A 19,142-nucleotide genomic window follows, 5' to 3' on the forward strand; every position below is an offset into this window, starting at 1 on the left:
ATACACATCATTTTAACAACTAACACTTTGCACACATATACTATACATCCATCTGGGCAATGAAACAGAAAGTCTATAGTAAAATAAAAATAACAGAAAAAAATAACATATCTTAAATAAAATAAAATAAGATACAAAATAAAAAAGGGGGGTGTGTGTGGGTGGGTTTTATATATGATCATACTTTCATTATGGGGCACTATTCAGTTGAAATTGAATAAAATTAAGGAAGTGGGACCAGACCTGGTAGAATTTACCCCTACCATCATTCAGTCTTGCAATAAGATCCTCAAAGGAGGCTGTATTTGTCATTAACTTTAGCCAGTCTCCAAAACCAGGCCTTACTTGGCTTTTCCAGTGTCTTAAGATGATTCGCACAGCTGAGATAAACCCAGCTAGTGCCAAGGCAGACTCTGCTTTAGACACCCCTGGAGGTAAAAGGGACCGGTCTCCTAATAGACATAGCTGGGGAGACTCTGGTAATGGCACATCTAACCATTCTCCAATAGTTTTAATATTTTTTTTCCAAAAAGGAAGGACCATAGGGCATTCCCATAGAAGGTGGAGGTAGGTCATTCATACATTTCCAACACAAATTGTCCTTCATCAACCCCATCCTATGAAGTTTAACTGGTGTATAATAATATCTGTGGATAACCTTATAGTGTGTATACTAATTGCATCCCTCACTGGCCACCACAAATCCCAAGATATTGCATCCCTGAATCTATCCATTTGAGTGTATTATTTATTGTTGGGAGACAGGTTGTGGATACTGGCATCACTTCAGACTTATGCCAATTAATCTTGTAGCCTGATATATCAGAAAAGGTTCCCATAATCTCCAAAAGTTTGGAAGCTGAGGATGCAGGATTCACAGATAGCCAAAGGATGTCGTCTGCATAGAGGAACAGTTTATGCTCCCTTCCTCCTGATCTTACCCCCTGTATGCTTGTGTCTGATCTGATTGCCATTGCAAGTGGCTCAATAAATATAATAAACAATTATGGAGAGAGAGGGTCTCCTTGTTTTGCGCCTCTAAATATATTGAAAAAAGAAGAAACAACCCCATTGGTCAACACTGATGCCTTTGGTTCTGCATATATCAGCTGAATCCACTTAATGAATCCCTGTCCAAACCCAAAGGTCTCCAGAACATGAATCAGAAACCTCCACTCCACCCTATCAAAGGCCTTCTCTGCGTCTAAAGAGAAGGCCGCAATAGGTTCATAAGAGTCTGCCTGCCCTTCACAAATCCCACCTGATCAGGGTCTACAATACCAGGAACAACATTTTCAAGCCGCATAGCCAGAACTTTAGTGAGAATTTTATAGTCTACGTTAGCCAGACTAATGGGCTGGTAGCTAGCCGGGTCTAGAGAGTCCTTTCCCTTCTTAAGAATAGAAATGACTGATTCATTCAGAGTGTTTGGTAGCTGACCAACTGATAGTGACTCTGAATACACTTTTGTTAATACAGGCACTAAGATTTCAATGTAGAGCTTGTAATACTCAACAGGAAAACCATCTAATCCTGGAGCCTTGACTGATTGCATTGACCACATGGCTTTCCTAACCTCCTCCTCTCTGATTGGAGCTTCTAAAGGCTGTACTTGTTCTGGCAAAAGACTTGGAAACTGGATCGTGGAAAACCATATTTTCAGTTGTTCATGGCTCAACACTGTGTCTGATGTATAAAGGGTTTTGTAAAACTCCATAAACACCTGGTTAATATCCTTGGCTGAAGTAACTATCTTTCCACTACTAGTTTTAATACCAGCAATTGCACTTGCATTCTCCTGCTTTTTCAGTTGTCTAGCCAAAAGTTTACCGGCCTTCTCTCCGCTTTCGTAGAAGCTGGCCTTTAGCCTAAACATAGCATACTCAGCCTTCTTACTGTACATACAATTTAGGCTATACTTTAATTCACACACCTATTTCAGCAAGAAAGTTCTCTCTCTTTTTGTTTTATTTCATTTTCCAGGCTACTGATCCCTGTCTTGTTTCTTCCTTTTTGATGCTTCAGCAATGAGTTTGCCTCTGATATATGCCTTTGAAGCCTCCCATACTGTGCCTATTTTTGTGGTAGAACCAATGTTAATCTTAAAAAAGTTTGTGAGATCTTCTGAGATTGTCTGTTTAAAGACAGTATTTTGTAGAAGAGATGTATTGAGTCTCCACCTATTACTCTTGATTTTTTCCACGCTAATAGAGACAGACAGTTCTACAGTTGCATGGTCAGTTAATGCTATGACACCTATTGTAGCATCAATTACTGATTCAATCAGGTCTTTAGAAATAGGAAAATAATCAATTCTACTGTGTGACTTATGATTATGTGAGTCATCTTGTGTTATCTTAACTATTAAAGACTATACAACAACATTTTTCTTACCACAGGTGCCCCTACACAGCGAACCCCGACAAACTTACAGTTTTTGCCCATTGCTTGACCACGTTTTACAAAACTTGGCTCATTGTGTCAAAACTCAACACACAAGCAAATAAGACAACACTGGGAAACATACCATTCACATCCACCAACAATTCTTTGTCAAAATCTCACTCTGATGACAAAATAATACACACTTGTATCATATGAATACACTTTCAGATCAGCAGCAACACACTAGTCTACTTTATATGAAACACTTATGGTTGGTGAAACAGTACCGGACCAGAACAGCTCGATGGAAACTAACATTATCCCAGACAACAACAAACCTGGGCTGCTCTGATCTGTCCTGTACAGCTGCATCATGAAGTGCATCTAGAATGTGATGATATGTTGGGTTTTGTAGGGACCTATTTTTGCATGATGGTGCAGTAGCCCTCGAAGGCTTATGGCGGCACACTATTTGATATTTCCCCCACACTGTCCCGGGACGTGCACAATTGCCCAATCAGATATTGCCCAATCAGATATGCAAATATACGCAAGTACACTGTCCAATGAATTCGCCTTTGTAATACAACCCGAGAAAACACATGGATGCGTCAAAAAGCCCCCATCCGTCAACGTATGGGGGTAGTGTGCACATAACGTAACCCTATCCCTAGCCCAGGAGTCCTGCTATCCCTAACCCTAACCCTGGGGCCTAGCCCAGGAGTCCTCCTAACCCTAACCCTGGGGCCTAGCCCAGGAGTCCTCCTAACCCTAACCCTAACCCTGGGGCCTAGCCCAGGAGTCCTCCTAACCCTAACCCTAACCCTGGGGCCTAGCCCAGGAGTCCTCCTAACCCTAACCCTAACCCTGGGGCCTAGCCGGACCTCCGAAGGAGAGCCTATCCCTGAAAAACGTTTTTGATAATCAAGCTCTATTTTTTTAATACTTACTATTTGTTAGTAAGTATTTTAAGTATTGAGTAGAAACAGAATACTTCTCCACTCCACTGCTATTATTATGGTACCAGTCTAAAGAAAACCTTTTAAATGTATTTATCTTAAACATTATTTTTGGAATACATCACACACACACACACACACTCTGATAGAGGTTATCCTGTGTAGTGCAATGAGAAACCCTTTAACCAGTGTTCTCTCTCTATCTCCCTCTCTCTGTGTCTATCTCTCTCTCTCTCTCTGCCTCCCTCTCCCTCTCTTTCTCATGTGTAGCAAATTAAGTTTTGTCTCATGTTACGTGCAGCCGTGGACTACTGGTTAGGGCTTCGGCATTTAAACTGAAGGGTTGCTGGTTCGATCCTCGACCCAGTAGGAAAAATGTGGGTGGGTGAAGTGGTTGAGCACTGCTCTCCCAGGCCCACATCCACGGCTGAAGTGCCCTTAAGCAAGGCACCTAACCCCTCACTGCTCCCCGAGCGCCAATGTAGCGGCTCACTTCTCCGGGTTAGTGTGTGCTTCACCTCACTGTGTGCTTTGTGTGTGTTCCGCTAATTCACGGATGGGATAAATGCAGAGACCAAATTCCTTGTATGTGTGAGCATACTTGGCCAAAAAAGCTGATTTACATTTTACATTTACATTAACATTTACATAGCGGCGAGCCACCAACTGCGCTCTTCATAACATACATATTAGGATATACTCGCTGACTCCTCGATCACAATCACAACACAATGCACAATCACTCACTAAAGTAGGCCTACTTTCACATGTCCATTTGAATCTGAATTATTTTTTCAGCAAGTAAATTTGCAAACACAAGGAAAGTGACTCGGTGAAGTATCAGACATAAAGCAACATGACTTAAGCAAAAGTATCACACCTATTTTCCAAAATACACAATAATACGCATTCAATATTATATACGCATTAATATGTTTCAATATTGACATGGGTTGTCGTTAGTAACACAACAATGATTATATGGCCACATTGTTCTCAGGCACGGGTTAAGTAACAGATAACAAAGAAGATTGACATCTGTGCATGTTCTGGATGCGTTCGCTCAAGACGTCACTCATTATGGAAAACAGAAGCGGAGCGCGTCTCGCTATAAAGACCGTCTCAGCAGGCAGGACCTCAATCTGCTGCCTCCTCTCCTCCCTGTGCGTAAACTCAACCGATCGGACGACAACATGACTGTAAGTATAAAGAAACGAGCGTTTCCACTGATCCCTGCAGTTCTTCTTTCGACATCAGTTGTGTTTGTTTCAGTCCGCGTGGTTTCACTGCTGCTCTGCTCTGAATGGAGTGACAGCTGTCATTACGCGTGGTTTTAATGTGGGCACCTCTCCTGACGCGTGGATCAGAACCAATAGTTGTCTCTTGCGGTGATGGGATCACGACTCCGGGCATCGTTCATAACTTTTCATAACCTGTTGTGCATTTGTTTTATTCCCTTTTATCGTCAAACTATTTGGACATGGATCGAGACATCCTATCATTGGTTAGACAGCTTAAACATGGGATATTAGATATTATATATATTCACCTGGCCGGTGAAAAAGCTCTGAACACGTTTGTGTGACTTTTTAAAGATAGTTTGAAGAAAGTTATATTTAAACTGTAACCCATTTAAAGTGAGTGTAGGATTTCTCTATCATCAATAGCCACACCTATTCGTTCTCATGTCACTATACTGACACACAATTTGTTAAATAATGTTCGTAAAACCCAGCAAACATTTTTTCTAATCGACGTTGGTCATGGAGGTCGATACGACGTCTAGTTGAGGGGCTGATGTGAAAGTTTTTCAGTCTTTCCACCCATGTCGTCTTAACGGCTCATAGACGACATCAATCCATGTCGTTTCAACGTTGTATGGATGACATTATTTCAACCTACATGAAATTAACTTTTAAGCCTAGTCACTAAATTGCGGTTTTCAGTATAGCTTCCACTGCCGCCTACATAAAGTTGGACATTGCCACACCCACCAAACCTATAACAGACACAGATCTTGTGCTGCATGTAGATAATTAAATATTTCTCAATGTTATAAACATTTACAGCCATCTGACTTTACTTCTCAATTCCAGCAAACATTTCCTCAAACTGCGTCATCAACAAGTCCAATAGACGTCGAGACACAACGTGACTTTATTTTGACCCTTTGCCGACATGAGAACATAATCTTAAGGGAATGGTGATTTTAAGGACAACTTGTTTGAACTTTTAACCAAATAAACACACCTGTGATAAGGTGTCATTTAAATAAGAATTATCTATTGAATTTAACCCATACTGTAAAACATTCGTCATTCGTCCCCGAGGTGATGGAGGAGAGAGTGACTCAGCACCGCCCCTCTCAGACCCCGCCGAGGGAAGCCAGCAGAAGGACTCTGAGGGTCCATGTCTGCTAATGGAGAGCATATGTTGGTCTGAGGCGCTGGTGGACACAGGAAGTCTGCTGCTCAAACCATATCTCAACCTGTAATAAACCAGTGTATTTATATCAACCAGCTCAACTCTCCCTCGCTCTCCCACTCTCTCTCTCTCTCACTCTCTCTCATTCTCCTGATTGATTATTCTCTCCCTTTCTTTCTCTCCCCCATTCTCTCCCCCCCCCCCCCCCTCTCTCTCTCTCTCTCACAGGACATGACGGTGAAGAATATGCCCCTGAAGGTGGGCCACACATTTACCGTCACCGGGTTCCCCAAGGCGGGAGTTGACCGGTGAGTATCAGTGGATCCACTGTCGCCCTAACACGTTCACCCACTAGGGGGCGGTGTCCTCCACGCACAGATGGCCCATGAATCTGTCCTCCTATACGTTTAAAACAAAAAGCTTGGAACATTTCCTTGTTTGATTTTGTCACTTTACTGAAGCAAGTTGAACTGCAATCTGTCAAAATCCAGTTCTGGCGTCCAGAGGTCAATCATGAGGGTGGGGGCGGGGTGCAGGGGCCAAAGGTTAATTATGAGGGTGGGGGCCGGGTGCACGGGCCAGCTGTAAAGGCTCCTCCCCTTTAGTTTGCCTCTCTATTTAAACCCTCCTCCTCCTCTTTCTCCTCCTCCTCCTCTCTCCAGCTTTGAGGTGAACATCACCTCCGGGTGCGACCTCCCGCTGCACATAGACGTGCGGTTCAACCACCTCGGTTACAAGAGGATGGTGTTCTGCAACTCGCGGCTGGCGGGCGGCTGGGGAGAGGAGATCAGCCATAAGGGCTTCCCCTTCAAATACGACGAGCTCTTTAAGGTGAGGGAGGGAGAGTGGGGGAGGGGGAGGGGGGGGCGGGGTTTAGGGAGGGGGTGGGAGAGGGGGGGTTCCCCTTCAACTACGACAAGCTCTTCAAGGTGAGAGGGGGATGGAGGGGAGGGGGGGGAGAGGGGGGGATGGAGGGGAGGGGAGGGGGGGAGAGGGGGGGAAAAGGTGAGTTTGGGTGTGTTTGGGTGAGTTTGTCGAAGCGCTGTTCTGTGTAAGAGCTGAAGCTCAGCAGAGCTGTATTCAGGGACGGCTTGTTGTGTTTATCGCTCTCTGCTCTGCAGATATTGGTTGTTTGACACTCTTGAACCTCAACCAAAATCATTGAAGCTAATCGATGATACTTATGATAAAACTGGTTCTGTTCATGAACATACATTTTCTTCCTGCTTCTCTCTCTCTCTCTCTCTCTCTCTCTCTCTCTCTCTCTCTCTCTCTCTCTCTCTCTCTCTCTCTCTCTCTCTCTCTCTCTCTCTCTCTCTCTCTCTGTGTCCCGGTGTCTCTCTCTCTGTAGCTCTCCGTCAGCCTGACCCGTGAGGAGTTCGTGGTGATCCTGAGCGACGCCTCAGAGATCCACGTGGCCAACCGCCTGGGGGCGACTGAGTACGTGGACTTCAGCTTCAATGAGGGCGTCCTCGTCCGCAGCTTTGAGATCAACTAACCCTGAGCTGGATCTCCTCCTCCAGTCTGGTGGCCTGTGGTGCCCTCTCCTCACAGTAGACCGGTTCACAGGCAGATGAGAACCACTTTTCTTTGCAATGCTTTTTCTGCAACGCTAAAACTGATTGTTTTGCTTAGTTTAGGCCTTTGTCTTCCTTTGGGAACATCGGCCATTGATGAACGGCTTCCCCCCTGGCCTGTCCTGGGCCGTCTTCTCCAGCTGTTGCCACGTCAGCCCTTCCTTCTTTAATCATAAAACTGATGTGTATTAAAAATGATTTTATTAGCAATGATAATCAGCATCTGGTGATTTATTTATCAAGTCCAATATGTTGTCCAATATTTTGTTTGTGTGTGTGTGCGTGTCGTTTCTGTACCTAATGGCATGTAAAAATAAGCATTTCCATGGCAGTTAATATTCCTTATATCCTTAACTTAAGCTGCAGATAAGGGAAAGGGTACCTTCGTAGTATTAACAATTCTCACAGAATCCATACTGTATTTGATGCAGTGCATGAGTTGCCCTTGTGGGAATCGAACCCGCACCTTGGTGTTCAAGCCCTAGCCTACTATACACTGCAATACTATCTCAATACTAAACTATCTACTTTACAATAGAATACCATCTCAATACTATACTGTCTACTATACACTACAATACCATCTCAATACTATACTTAAGCAATAGATCACGACAGGCTGTGGTATGTTCTCATTATACCACAGTTAAGGGGCGTTGTCCGTCCCGAACGCGCAGCGGAGAGAGAGAGAGAGGCCAAGCGCCTTTGAATTTCAAGAAGATGTTGAATGCATTCATGTGTCATGGTCTGAAGATCATCTGGGCCAAGTTTCAAGAAGATTAGACGAAATTCGTGAGAAGAGAGGCCTTTTAAAAGTTTTCGATCAAATCAAAGATGGCAGAAAATCCAATATGGCGGAAAAAAATATCCTAAGATGCATCAAACTCGGCTTGGCCGAAGAGTTCCAGTGATACATTGTTTGTGGAAAACGGATGAACGGGTCAAAAGTTAATAACATTGATGTACAGTATGTCCAACTTTGACCTGTTGGTGGGGCTAGAGCTCTTGACCTAGAGTTGCCTACTCAGTATCACCACTTGGACCCAAGTAATGGGTGGTCTGCTGTTAAATTATTACAGTATTGGGGAATTATTACATTATGAGGTTCTGCGAAATTAAGGCTAACCTGATAATGTAATAACCTCTCGTTAATGTAACACTACACTTTATTAAGTTATTGGTCCATTATCAGAAATTTATTGCATTATCAGGTTCTACACGTCTCGCTATGAATACCGTCTCAGCAGGCAGGACCCCAATCTGCTGCCTCCTCTCCTCCCTGTGCGTAAACTCAACCGATCGGACGGCAACATGAAGTATAAAGAAAGTATAAAGTAAGTATAAAGAAACTAGCGTTTCCACTGATCCCTGCAGTGTTTTTATCAGTTGTGTTTGTTTCAGTCTGCGTGGTTTCACTGCTGCTCTGCTCTGAATGGAGTGACAGCTGTCATTACGCTTGGTTTTAATGTGGGCACCTCTCCTCACGGCGGATCAGAACCAATAGTTGTCTCTTGCGGTGATGGGATCACTACTCCGGGCATCGTTCATGACTTTTCATAACCTCTCTCTCTTTCTCTCTCTCTCCCTGTGTCCCGGTGTCTCTCTCTCTGTAGTTCACCGTCAGCCTGACCCGTAAGGAGTTCCTGGTGGTCCTGAGTGACGCCTCTGAGATCCACTTCCCCAACCGCCTGGGGGCGACTGAGTACGTGGACTTCGGCTTCAAGGGGGGCGTCCTCATCCGCAGCTCTGAGATCAACTAACCCTGAGCTGGATCTCCTCCTCCAGTCTGGTGGCCTGTGGTGCCCTCTCCTCACAGTAGACCGGTTCACAGGCAGATGAGAACCACTCACTACATTAACGTCCGACATTCCTGTGTTGCATGTTCTTTGCAATGCTTTTTCTGCAATCGTAAAACTGATTGTTTAGTTTAGGCCTTTGTATTCCTTTGGGAACATTGGCAAGGGTAGGACATCCGCTTTTAATCCGGACAATATATGAACTCTGTTGAATTGCTGAACTGTTGTAACTACTGATCTGCTGTATCTAAAATGTTGTATTGCTGATCTGCTGTTTCAACAATATCTGCTGTTTCAACATAGCCTGGTTCCGCCCGCCTCCGTACTTCCGCTCAATTTTCATTTCCCTTCAGTACTTCGGTCTGGGTGTAGTGTATGTTCGAACGATTTCTTTTCCCTCAAGTTTGTCCCTCCAATCAGCGAACAGGAGGCGCGGCCTGAGAACAGTGACGTACAGGTCGTGCGCTAGTTTCAGTTGTAGTCAAACGAATACCAGGAAGCAGCAGGAAGACCATGGAGAAAGATGCTAACGAAGCTATTAGGTCTGTTCTGGAAACTCTGCCGAATATAGATAAATTAAAGCCGGAGCAGGAACAGGCTTTGCTTAGTTTTGTTGGTGGTCAAGATGTTGTGGCACTTTCGGTGAAAGTTTAATTTTCCAGCTGGCTCCGTTAGTGGTGAAGGAGTTTGCTAAGCATGAAATACGTCACGACCAAACGTTAGCGATTGGTTAAGGCAGATCCGGAGTGGTACTGGGCAGAGCCAATAGGTTTTAAACTTCAACAGCACCCCCCTTCAAGTGAGAAATCGTTTGTCTCTATAGCAGTTCTAGACCATCGGTATGAATGAAATGAGTACAAAGGTCTAGTTAGGACTAGGCTAGTTTCAACACTGACTATCTCAAAGAAAAGCGGAACCATCATGGCCATCTGTTAACTGCTGAAGTGTTGTAACTACTGGTCCGCTGTTTCAACACTAAGTATACCAACTGCCTCTGAAGAAAACAATCGTGCACATCTGCTCATGGAAAAAAACAGACTTCCAGCGCTGTTAAATTGTTGAACTGTTGAGCTGTTGCTTCAGCACAAAGTGTACCAACTACCCCTGCTAGCTTATTGAAGCAGCCTCTACGGAGAACTTGAGCTACAAGGACCCCCCCCCTTATTTTATCTGGTGTCTGGTTTGTTGAGATGGATCCTGCGCAGTACCAAGCTGCGAATACGGGAATACTTCTCTTATATCTAGTTTTCTCTTTTGGGTTTACTGAGATAGCTCCCACGCAGTACCAAGCTGAGAATACGGGAATACTTCTCTTATATCTAGTTTTCTCTTTTGGGTTTATTGAAATAACCCCCACGCAGAATCAAGCTGCGAGGATCGAGCATATTTCGCTTATATCTAATTTGCTTATTTGGTTCATTGAAACACTGCCCACGCAGTCTAAACAGGCTCAATTGTTGACTCTAATAGACATGCGGAGGAAAGAGCGTGTAGGCCTCTTATGAGAAACCCTAATGATAATTTTCTGTAACATTGTGTAAAACGGTATTATAAGTAGTATATAAGGACACCCAATATCGCCGGATATTGGGTGTCCGGTCTAGAATCTCTGATATTATGTATTGAGAGGAAGTGTACGTACGGCTGTGTTTCGTTTTCCTGTGTGCCATAGTGTCTGTGTGATGTCTGGGGATGTTTGGATCTCGTGGGAGCGGATGTTTTATTGGGGGGTCTGTTGACCGTGACCTGACAGTGACCTGTCTGCTCTGGTGGTTAGGTTAGGTTAGGTGTGTATCAGAGGAGTGCCGAGGGGTGTCAGATAGGAGTCAAGAGGAAGGGGAGTTATGTGTTTGTGTAATTCTGTGTGGCTTTGTGTGAAGGATTTGAATGTGTGGACTTGAATGTGTGAATCTGATACGTTGAGTGTGTCGATGTTCTATACACGTCATTGCCACAAAGGGTCATGTGTTCGTTGGAGGTTGGAGTTCTGTACTATCCAGTGATACAGAAGCATTCAGCAGCCGACGGCCTTATGCATTACTTCTCAACACGACCCGAAAATCATTGGATATGGACCAGATTGAAAACCAGTCTCCTATGGGTATGTCCAGCCATTGTACGCCTGAATCTAACCATGCTTTTAGTGCAGAAAGAGCGTCTTAGATTAATGCTGCAATCAAAAGACTGAGGCCTGTTTCAGGTGCTAGAACTCTGTGTACCAAAGCGTCATACAGGCATAAAGGAAAGAACGGCTTGGAGTATGTAATTTTCATTTTTCGAGGCTGGATGTGTCCTATTAAAGGCAAAAGACTGTGATGGTGTGTTGCGTATGCGTACAGAGGATTGGCTACGTTTCCGTGAGCATGTAACCCCCGAGTTAGACATTGTTGGTTGGCGTGAAGCCCCAACTGTCACCCAATGGAGTGGGGATTCTGGATCTGTGTTATATAGAATGGGGTCCACCAAGAGTACAAATGATTTCATTTCTTTCAAGCAATGTGTCGAACCAAGAGTGTTACTGGGGGCCCATCACATGCAACCCTCGCTTTGACGGCACTGCAACAACTGGCCGTTGGTTTGAAACTGTCTTTTTTATCCAAAGGTGTGATTGGACAGCGATATGCTCAATTTTTGAGGAGATTGACAGAGTGGTCAAGAAGTACCCAACTACCCCCACTGGTTGGTACCCAGATACCACGCAGAATCCAAGTGATGCTGTTGATGTTAAAAAACAGCTATTTTTGATAAAGTGGGTGTACCAGATCACAGCGATGTTGAGATGGTGTCTTCATAGGATGCAGAGGGCCCCTATCTATAGAGAATGGTGAATATTTAGAAATTGTGTTTTTGAGTTATTACAGCATGTGTATGTGTATAGTTTTCATGTATGCAGTAGTGTCTAATGTAATGTTTGTTATGTTATACAGAACAGATCTGTTCCAATTACCCGATATGATGATGATGATGACGACAACGCAATGAGTGGTGATTTAAATGACAGACAACCTGGACACAACGATTGGCTTCAAGAGTACGCCAACTATTTAGCAACATTGAATCTAACTTTTCTACTGGATGATGGTGAAGGTAAACTGGTGGTTGATACGCTTATGGATGCGGAGGGATGGCCAGCTGTATCTCTTCACAATCGTATAAACTCTGAATCGCTCAGTGTTTTGAGAGCGGCCACGGGTGCCTGCGTAGCTGCCATCATCGACCGGAAGATCCAGGCCGACTGCTGGGGGTGTGCGTACAACAGCCCGAGTCAAAAACGGCATACCTGCCTGTATGGACCGTCTCAGCATCACCACGAAACCCATTACGACAATATATGCATCGTGTTGGGTAGAGACCCCTTCCAACTTCTTCTGGAAACTATATTAAAAAATACAACTGGTCTAAGATTGGATCCTGTGACAATCATAGGGGTAGTGGGATCTATGCTATGTGATTTACTATCTGAAACCTATGTTATGGACAAGCTGGACGAGATAAGCAAAAAGTGTATCACTCCTGAATATCAGCGTAAGATAATTGATGCAACACGTTTGTGGAGGCGTACATTAGAGTGGCGTCGTACTACACAGAAGACCTACAAAAGTTTGTAAAATGGGTAATCTGTTTTCTTATGGTTATGACATGTTTGGCGACTCTGTATCACATAGACTTGCTGTTTTGATGTTTAGTATGGTAGGAAATTATGCATTTATCAATCATAATGCTTATATCCGATGTGTGTATAAGGATTGGAATGAATTGGACCTAAAATTCTCATACGATCAGTGTAGCCTGTGTAAGTCAAACATGTCGGAATAATAATAATAATAATAATAATAAAACTAAGAATTACAATAGGTTGCCTCGCACTTTGTGCTTGGCACATAATAAAAACATTGAGAATTACAATAAGTTGCCTTCACACACTTTGTGTGCTTGGCACCTAATAATAGTAATAATTTATCCTTAATGATTAAAAGGGTAGGGTTATAGACATACACTGTGGGGGGTCTGGATGATGGAACACATTACCCTGTGTATCTGTTGAAATACCTAATGACAAACTTATTCATCAAAATAAATATAAAAACAGTTACACATTGTCATAGTCCTAATATAACTGAAATAGAGAAAGTTTTAGATACTCACTGCTGATCAGCATGTTGTTGTGGTCTGTGTTTTTTCTCAGTATGACCAGAGAAACAAATGAGCTGTAGTGGTCGTCGTCTTCTCTCAGGTATGGACTGGGAAACCTTGCCCAACAAATCCTAATCTCTGGGTTGTTTTTTTATAACCCCCACCCAGTCGAACCCCTCAACGTATCAGATTCAAGTCCACACATTCAAATCCTTCACACAAAGCCACACAGAATTAACAAACACATAACTCACCTTCCTCTTGACTCCTATCTGGACACACACAAATCCTTCACACATTTACCCTCCTCCTCCCCCCCTGCCGAGAAAACAGACCCATTCAGCCTTACTCTGAAGCCTTACTCTACTTTACAATACAATACCATCTCAATACTATACTATCTACTATACAATACAATACCATCTCAATACTATACTGTCTACTATACAATACAATACTATACTATCTACTATACAATACAATACTATCTACTATTCAATACAATACTATCTCAATACCTCAATACTATACTATCTACTATACAGTACTATCGCAATACTATGTTTCTGTCTCTCTCTCTCTCTCTCAGTCCCTCTCTCTCTCTGTCTCTCTCCCTCTCTCTCTCTGTCTATCTCTCTCTCATGTGGAGCAAATTAAGTTTTGTCTTATGTTACGAACCATAGCGGCGAGCCACCAACTGCGCTCTTTATAACATACATATTAGGATATACTTACTGACTCCTCGATCACAATCACAATGCACAATCACTCACTAGAGTAGGCCTACTTTCACATGTCCAATGGAAAAATAGTTCCCATGGGTTTTGAAATATTTAAGTGGCAAATATTTCTTATATTTCAGAGTCAGAATTATTTTTTAAATGAGCAAATACAAGGAAATTGACTTGGTGAGGTTGAAGTATCAAAGACATAAAGCAACATGACTTATGCAAAAATAGCACACCTATTTTCCAAAATACACAATTATAGGCATGTTTCAATATTGACATGGGTTGTCGTTAGTGACACAACAATGATTAAATTGCCACATTATTCTCAGGCACCGGTTAAGTAACAGATAACAAAAAAAATCTGACAGGAGATTGACAGCTGTGCATGACGTCACTCGTTTTGGAAAACAGAAGCGGAGCGCGTCTCGCTATAAAGACCGTCTCAGCAGGCAGGACCTCAATCTGCTGCCTCCTCTCCTCCCTGTGCGTAAACTCAACCGATCGGACGGCAACATGACTGTAAGTATAAAGAAACAAGCGTTTCCACTGATCCCTGCAGTTCTTCTTTCGACATCAGTTGTGTTTGTTTCAGTCCGCGTGGTTTCACTGCTGCTCTGCTCTGAATGGAGTGACAGCTGTCATTACGCGTGGTTTTAATGTGGGCACCTCTCCTGACGCGCGGATCAGAACCAATAGTTGTCTCTTGAGATGATGGGATCACTACTCCGGGTATCATTCATAACTTTTCATAACCTTTGTGCTTTTGTTTTATTCCCTTTTATCGTCAAACTATTTGCTGGCTTGGCCATTAATCGAGACATCCAGTCCTATCATTGGTTAGACGGCTTAAACATGGGATATTATATTAAATATATTCACCAGGCCGGTGAAAACTCTGAACACGTTTGTGCGACTTCATAAAGATAGTTTGAAGAAAGTTATATTTCAACTGTAACCTATTTAAAGTGAGTAGTTAAATAATGTTTGTAAAACCCAGCAAACATTTCGACATCGATCAGAGGTCTAATTGACGTTGGTCATGGAGGTCGATACAACGTCTAGTTGAGGGGCTGATGTGAAAGTTTTTCTGATGTCTTTCCACCCATGTCGTCTTAACGGCTCATAGACGACATCAATCCATGTCGTTTCAACGTTGTATGGGCGACATTATTTCAACCTACATGAAATTAACTTTTAAGCCTAGTTGCGGTTTTCAGTATAGCTTCCACTGCCGCCTACATAAAGTTGGACATTGCCACACCCACCAAACCTATAACAGGCACAGATCTTGTGCTGCATGTAGATAATTAAATATTTCTCAATGTTATAAACATTTACAACCATCTGACTTTACTTCTTGTTCTTTTTAATCCAGGAAAGGCCGCCGAGACAGGATCGCTTTTAACTCACTTTATTTGGTAAAGGTTTTGGTCTATTGTCTATCGTCTATGAAACAAAGGGAGAGGAATGGTATATATCACGCGCGGATCGTCTCTAAGCCTTATATCTACGATACGCTGCCCAAGAGATTCTCCCTCCTCCCACTTAGAATGCTGCTTAAATACTCAGGTAAAAGTAGGCTTCTTCTACAATGTTTTTAAAGCTCCCCACTTCATTTGTGTGTCCGTTGCTGCCCTCTCTTGACTATTTGTAAGTGTTGCAGCTTTTACTCCATGTGCTCGGTGCTGCTTCCTGTGGCTATGTGTGGATATTACCTCTTAACTATAATATGTGCTCAGTGCTGCACCCTTGTGATTTATGAGAGGATATTACCTCTCAACTATGTGCTCGGTGCTGCTTCCTGTGGCTATGTGAGAATATTACGGCTAAAATATGTCACATTCTCAATTCCAGCAAACATTTCCTCAAACTGCGTCATCAACAAGTCCAATAGACGTTGAGTCACAACGTGACTTTATTTTGACCCTTTGCCGACATGAGAACATAATCTTAAGGGAATGGTGATTTCAAGGACAACTTGTTTGAACTTTTAACCAAATAAACACACCTGTGATAAGATGTAATTTAAATAAGAATTATCTATTGAATTTCACCCATACTGTAAAAAATTTGTCAATCGTCCCCGAGGTGATGGAGGAGAGAGTGACTCAGCACCGCCCCTCTCAGACCCCGCCGAGGGAAGCCAGCAGAAGGACTCTGAGGGTCCATGTCTGCTAATGGAGAGCATATGTTGGTCTGAGGCGCTGGTGGACACAGGAAGTCTGCTGCTCAAACCATATCTCAACCTGTAACAAACCAGTGTATTTATATCAACCAGCTCAACTCTCCCTCGCTCTCCCTCGCTCTCCCACTCTCTCTCTCATTCTCCTGATTGATTATTCTCTCCCCCCCTCTCTCTCTCTCTCTTGCTCTCTCTCTCCCTCTCAGGACATGTGGGTGAAGAATATGCCCCTGAAGGTGGGCCACACGTTGACCGTCACCGGGTTCCCCACGGCGGGAGCTGACCGGTGAGTATCAGTGGATCCACCGTCCCGTCGCCCTAACACGTTCACCCACTAGGGGGCGGTGTCCTCCACGCGCAGATGGCCCGTGAATCTGTCCTCCTATACGTTTAAAACAAAAAGCTTGGAACATTTCCTTGTTTGATTTTGTCACTTTACTGAAGGAAGTTGAACTGCAATAGAAATCCTTCTGGAGTCCAGAGGTTAATCATGAGGGTGGGGGCCGGGTGCAGGGGCCAAAGGTTAATCATGAGGGTGGGGGCGGGGTGCAGGGGCCAAAGGTTAATCATGAGGGTGGGGGCCGGGTGCAGGGGCCAAAGGTTAATCATGAGGGTGGGGGCGGGGTGCAGGGGCCAAAGGATAATCATGAGGGTGGGGGCCGGGTGCAGGGGCCAGCTGTAAGGGCTCCTCCCCTTTCGTTAGCCTAGCCCACATACAAGCACACCTGCTAGTCTGTCTGTTCTCCGGGTTTGAATGTAATTTGAAGCTGTTTCGCTGTAATGATTTAGATAAATAGAATCCCCAACCCTTACGATAATCCCTCCACAATCTTCGTTGAGGATGCTGTAAAGTAATATCAGAGTAAAGTCGATAAGTCGACTCATTGATGGATCGGGGTCTGAACCGGTGACCTGAGCAGCTTCAGTCCCGCGCGTGACGCGGTTATTGTACTGCAGCTGTAGTGACTAATGAGTACCGGGTGGTCTTTCTCTTCTCCCTCCTCCTCCTGCTCCTCCTCTCCCTCCTCCTCCTCCTCCTCTCTCTTCTCCTCCTCTCTCCAGCTTTGTGTTGAATATCCACTCCGGGTGTGACATTGCGCTGCACATCAGCGTGCATTTCGGAAGTGGGGTGATCTGCAACTCGCAACAGGCGGGGGTCTGGGGGGAAGAGGTCCGCCAGGGGGGGTTCCCCTTCAAATACGACAAGCTCTTCAAGGTGAGTGAGGGAGAGGGGTAAGGGAGAGGGGAGGTTTCCCCTAAAATACGACAAGCTCTTCAAGGTGAGAGGAGGACAGAGGGGGGAGGGAGGGGAGGGGAGGATGGAGAGAGGGGGGAGTGGGGGGGGGGAAAGGGAGGGGGGAGGGAGGGGATGAGGGAGGGAGGGAGAGAGAGAGAGGGGAGATCTAATCGGGTGACCTTAGACAGGGAGGCTGATCCTTTCTGAAGGCGGATTAGGAAGTATTGATTGATTAGCCATCAGCCATCTCTTAAACTTTAATCTGGTTCTTCACTTTTGAGATATCATAATCCAATCGTAAATATGCAGAACCTTTGTGTGCGGTCAAAGAACGCCAGTGAGTACAAGCCGCATGACAGGAAAGCTGCTCAGCACAGACTGAGGAAGACAGGGTGGGTTTGGGTGAGTTTGGGTGAGTTTGGTGAGTTTGTAGAAGCGCTGTTCTTTGTAAGAGCTGAAGCTCAGCAGAGCTGTGAACTACTTCAGGGACGGCTTGTTGTGTTTATCGCTCTCTGCTCTGCAAATATTGTTTTTTTAGAGTTGTTGATTTTACTCTCAAAGCCCCAGAGATAAAGAAGACGTTTTATTTTACGTTCTCACACTCTTGAACCTCAACCAAAATCATAGCAGCTAATCGATGATGAAACTAATGATACAAACGGTCATGAAAACCTTACATTGCAAAACTGGTTCTGTTTATGCATATGTGTATGAACATACATTTTCTTCCTGCTGCTCTCTCTCTCTCTCTCTCTCTCTCTCTCCCTGTGTCCCGGTGTCTCTCTCTCTGTAGTTCACTGTCTGCCTGACCTGTGAGGAGTTCCTGGTGATCCTAAGCGATGCCTCTGAGATCCACTTCCCCAACCGCCTGGGGAAGACTGAGTATGTGGACTTCTGCTTCCAGGAGGGCGTCCTCGTCCACAGCTTTAAGATCAACTAACCCTGAGCTGGATCTCCTCCTCCAGTCTGGTGGCCTGTGGTGCCCTCTCCTCACAGTAGACCGGTTCACAGGCAGATGAGAACCACTCACTACTTTAACGTCTGACATTCCTGTGTCCCATGTTCTTTGCAATGCTTTTTCTGCAACGCTAAAACTGATTGTTTTGCTTAGTTTAGGCCTTTGTCTTCCTTTGGGAACATCGGCCATTGATGAACGGCTTCCCCCCTGGCCTGTCCTGGGCCGTCTTCTCCAGCTGTTGCCACGTCAGCCCTTCCTTCTTTAATCATAAAACTGATGTGTATTAAAAATGATTTCTTTAGCAATGATAATCAGCATCTGGTGATTTATTTATCAAGTTGTCGTCCAACATTTTGTGTGTGTGTGTATGTATATATGTATGTATGTATGTATGTATTATGTAAATCTTTATTTATATAGCACCTTTCATACTGCAGTTTAAAGTGCTTTACATGGCGTCAGAAAGGAAAGGAGGTTTGTGCATTTTAAGTACATCTGAACCTATCGATCTGATAGGCCTAGTACCTGGCTTAACAGTTTATGAGTTAAAATTTCAAGTAATATAACACGGATAACACGGTAAAAAACAATAAGCAAGTGCAATATATGGATAAAAAAAAACAAGAGAAAATAACACATTTAAAAAAAGATAATAAACAACATAAAACAGCAGTGGTAAAATTCATGCAAGTAAAAACATAAAACAAAAATGGTGCAAAATACCATCTAAGCACAGTGCATTCAGAGGGTATTATTGTC

General features: G+C 43.9%; 2 protein-coding genes across 2 annotated transcripts; both read left to right on the forward strand.

Moving 5' to 3' along the window:
- The first annotated feature begins 6,002 nt into the window (after window positions 1–6,002).
- On the forward strand, window positions 6,003–7,561 carry LOC311351307 (beta-galactoside-binding lectin-like). The gene is made up of 3 exons (XM_084471421.1): window positions 6,003–6,076; window positions 6,431–6,599; window positions 7,120–7,561. Exons 1-3 carry the CDS (start codon window positions 6,015–6,017, stop codon window positions 7,264–7,266), a joined length of 378 nt encoding a protein of 125 aa, XP_084327547.1. The 5' UTR covers window positions 6,003–6,014; the 3' UTR covers window positions 7,267–7,561.
- Window positions 7,562–16,400: 8,839 nt separating this feature from the next.
- Window positions 16,401–18,625, forward strand: LOC311351625 (beta-galactoside-binding lectin-like). The gene is made up of 3 exons (XM_084471801.1): window positions 16,401–16,474; window positions 17,251–17,404; window positions 18,219–18,625. Exons 1-3 carry the CDS (start codon window positions 16,413–16,415, stop codon window positions 18,363–18,365), a joined length of 363 nt encoding a protein of 120 aa, XP_084327927.1. The 5' UTR covers window positions 16,401–16,412; the 3' UTR covers window positions 18,366–18,625.
- The last annotated feature ends 517 nt before the right edge of the window (window positions 18,626–19,142 follow it).

The sequence above is a fragment of the Micromesistius poutassou genome (assembly GCF_964030765.1).
Source record: "Micromesistius poutassou genome assembly, chromosome: 8".
Lineage (NCBI taxonomy): Eukaryota > Metazoa > Chordata > Actinopteri > Gadiformes > Gadidae > Micromesistius > Micromesistius poutassou.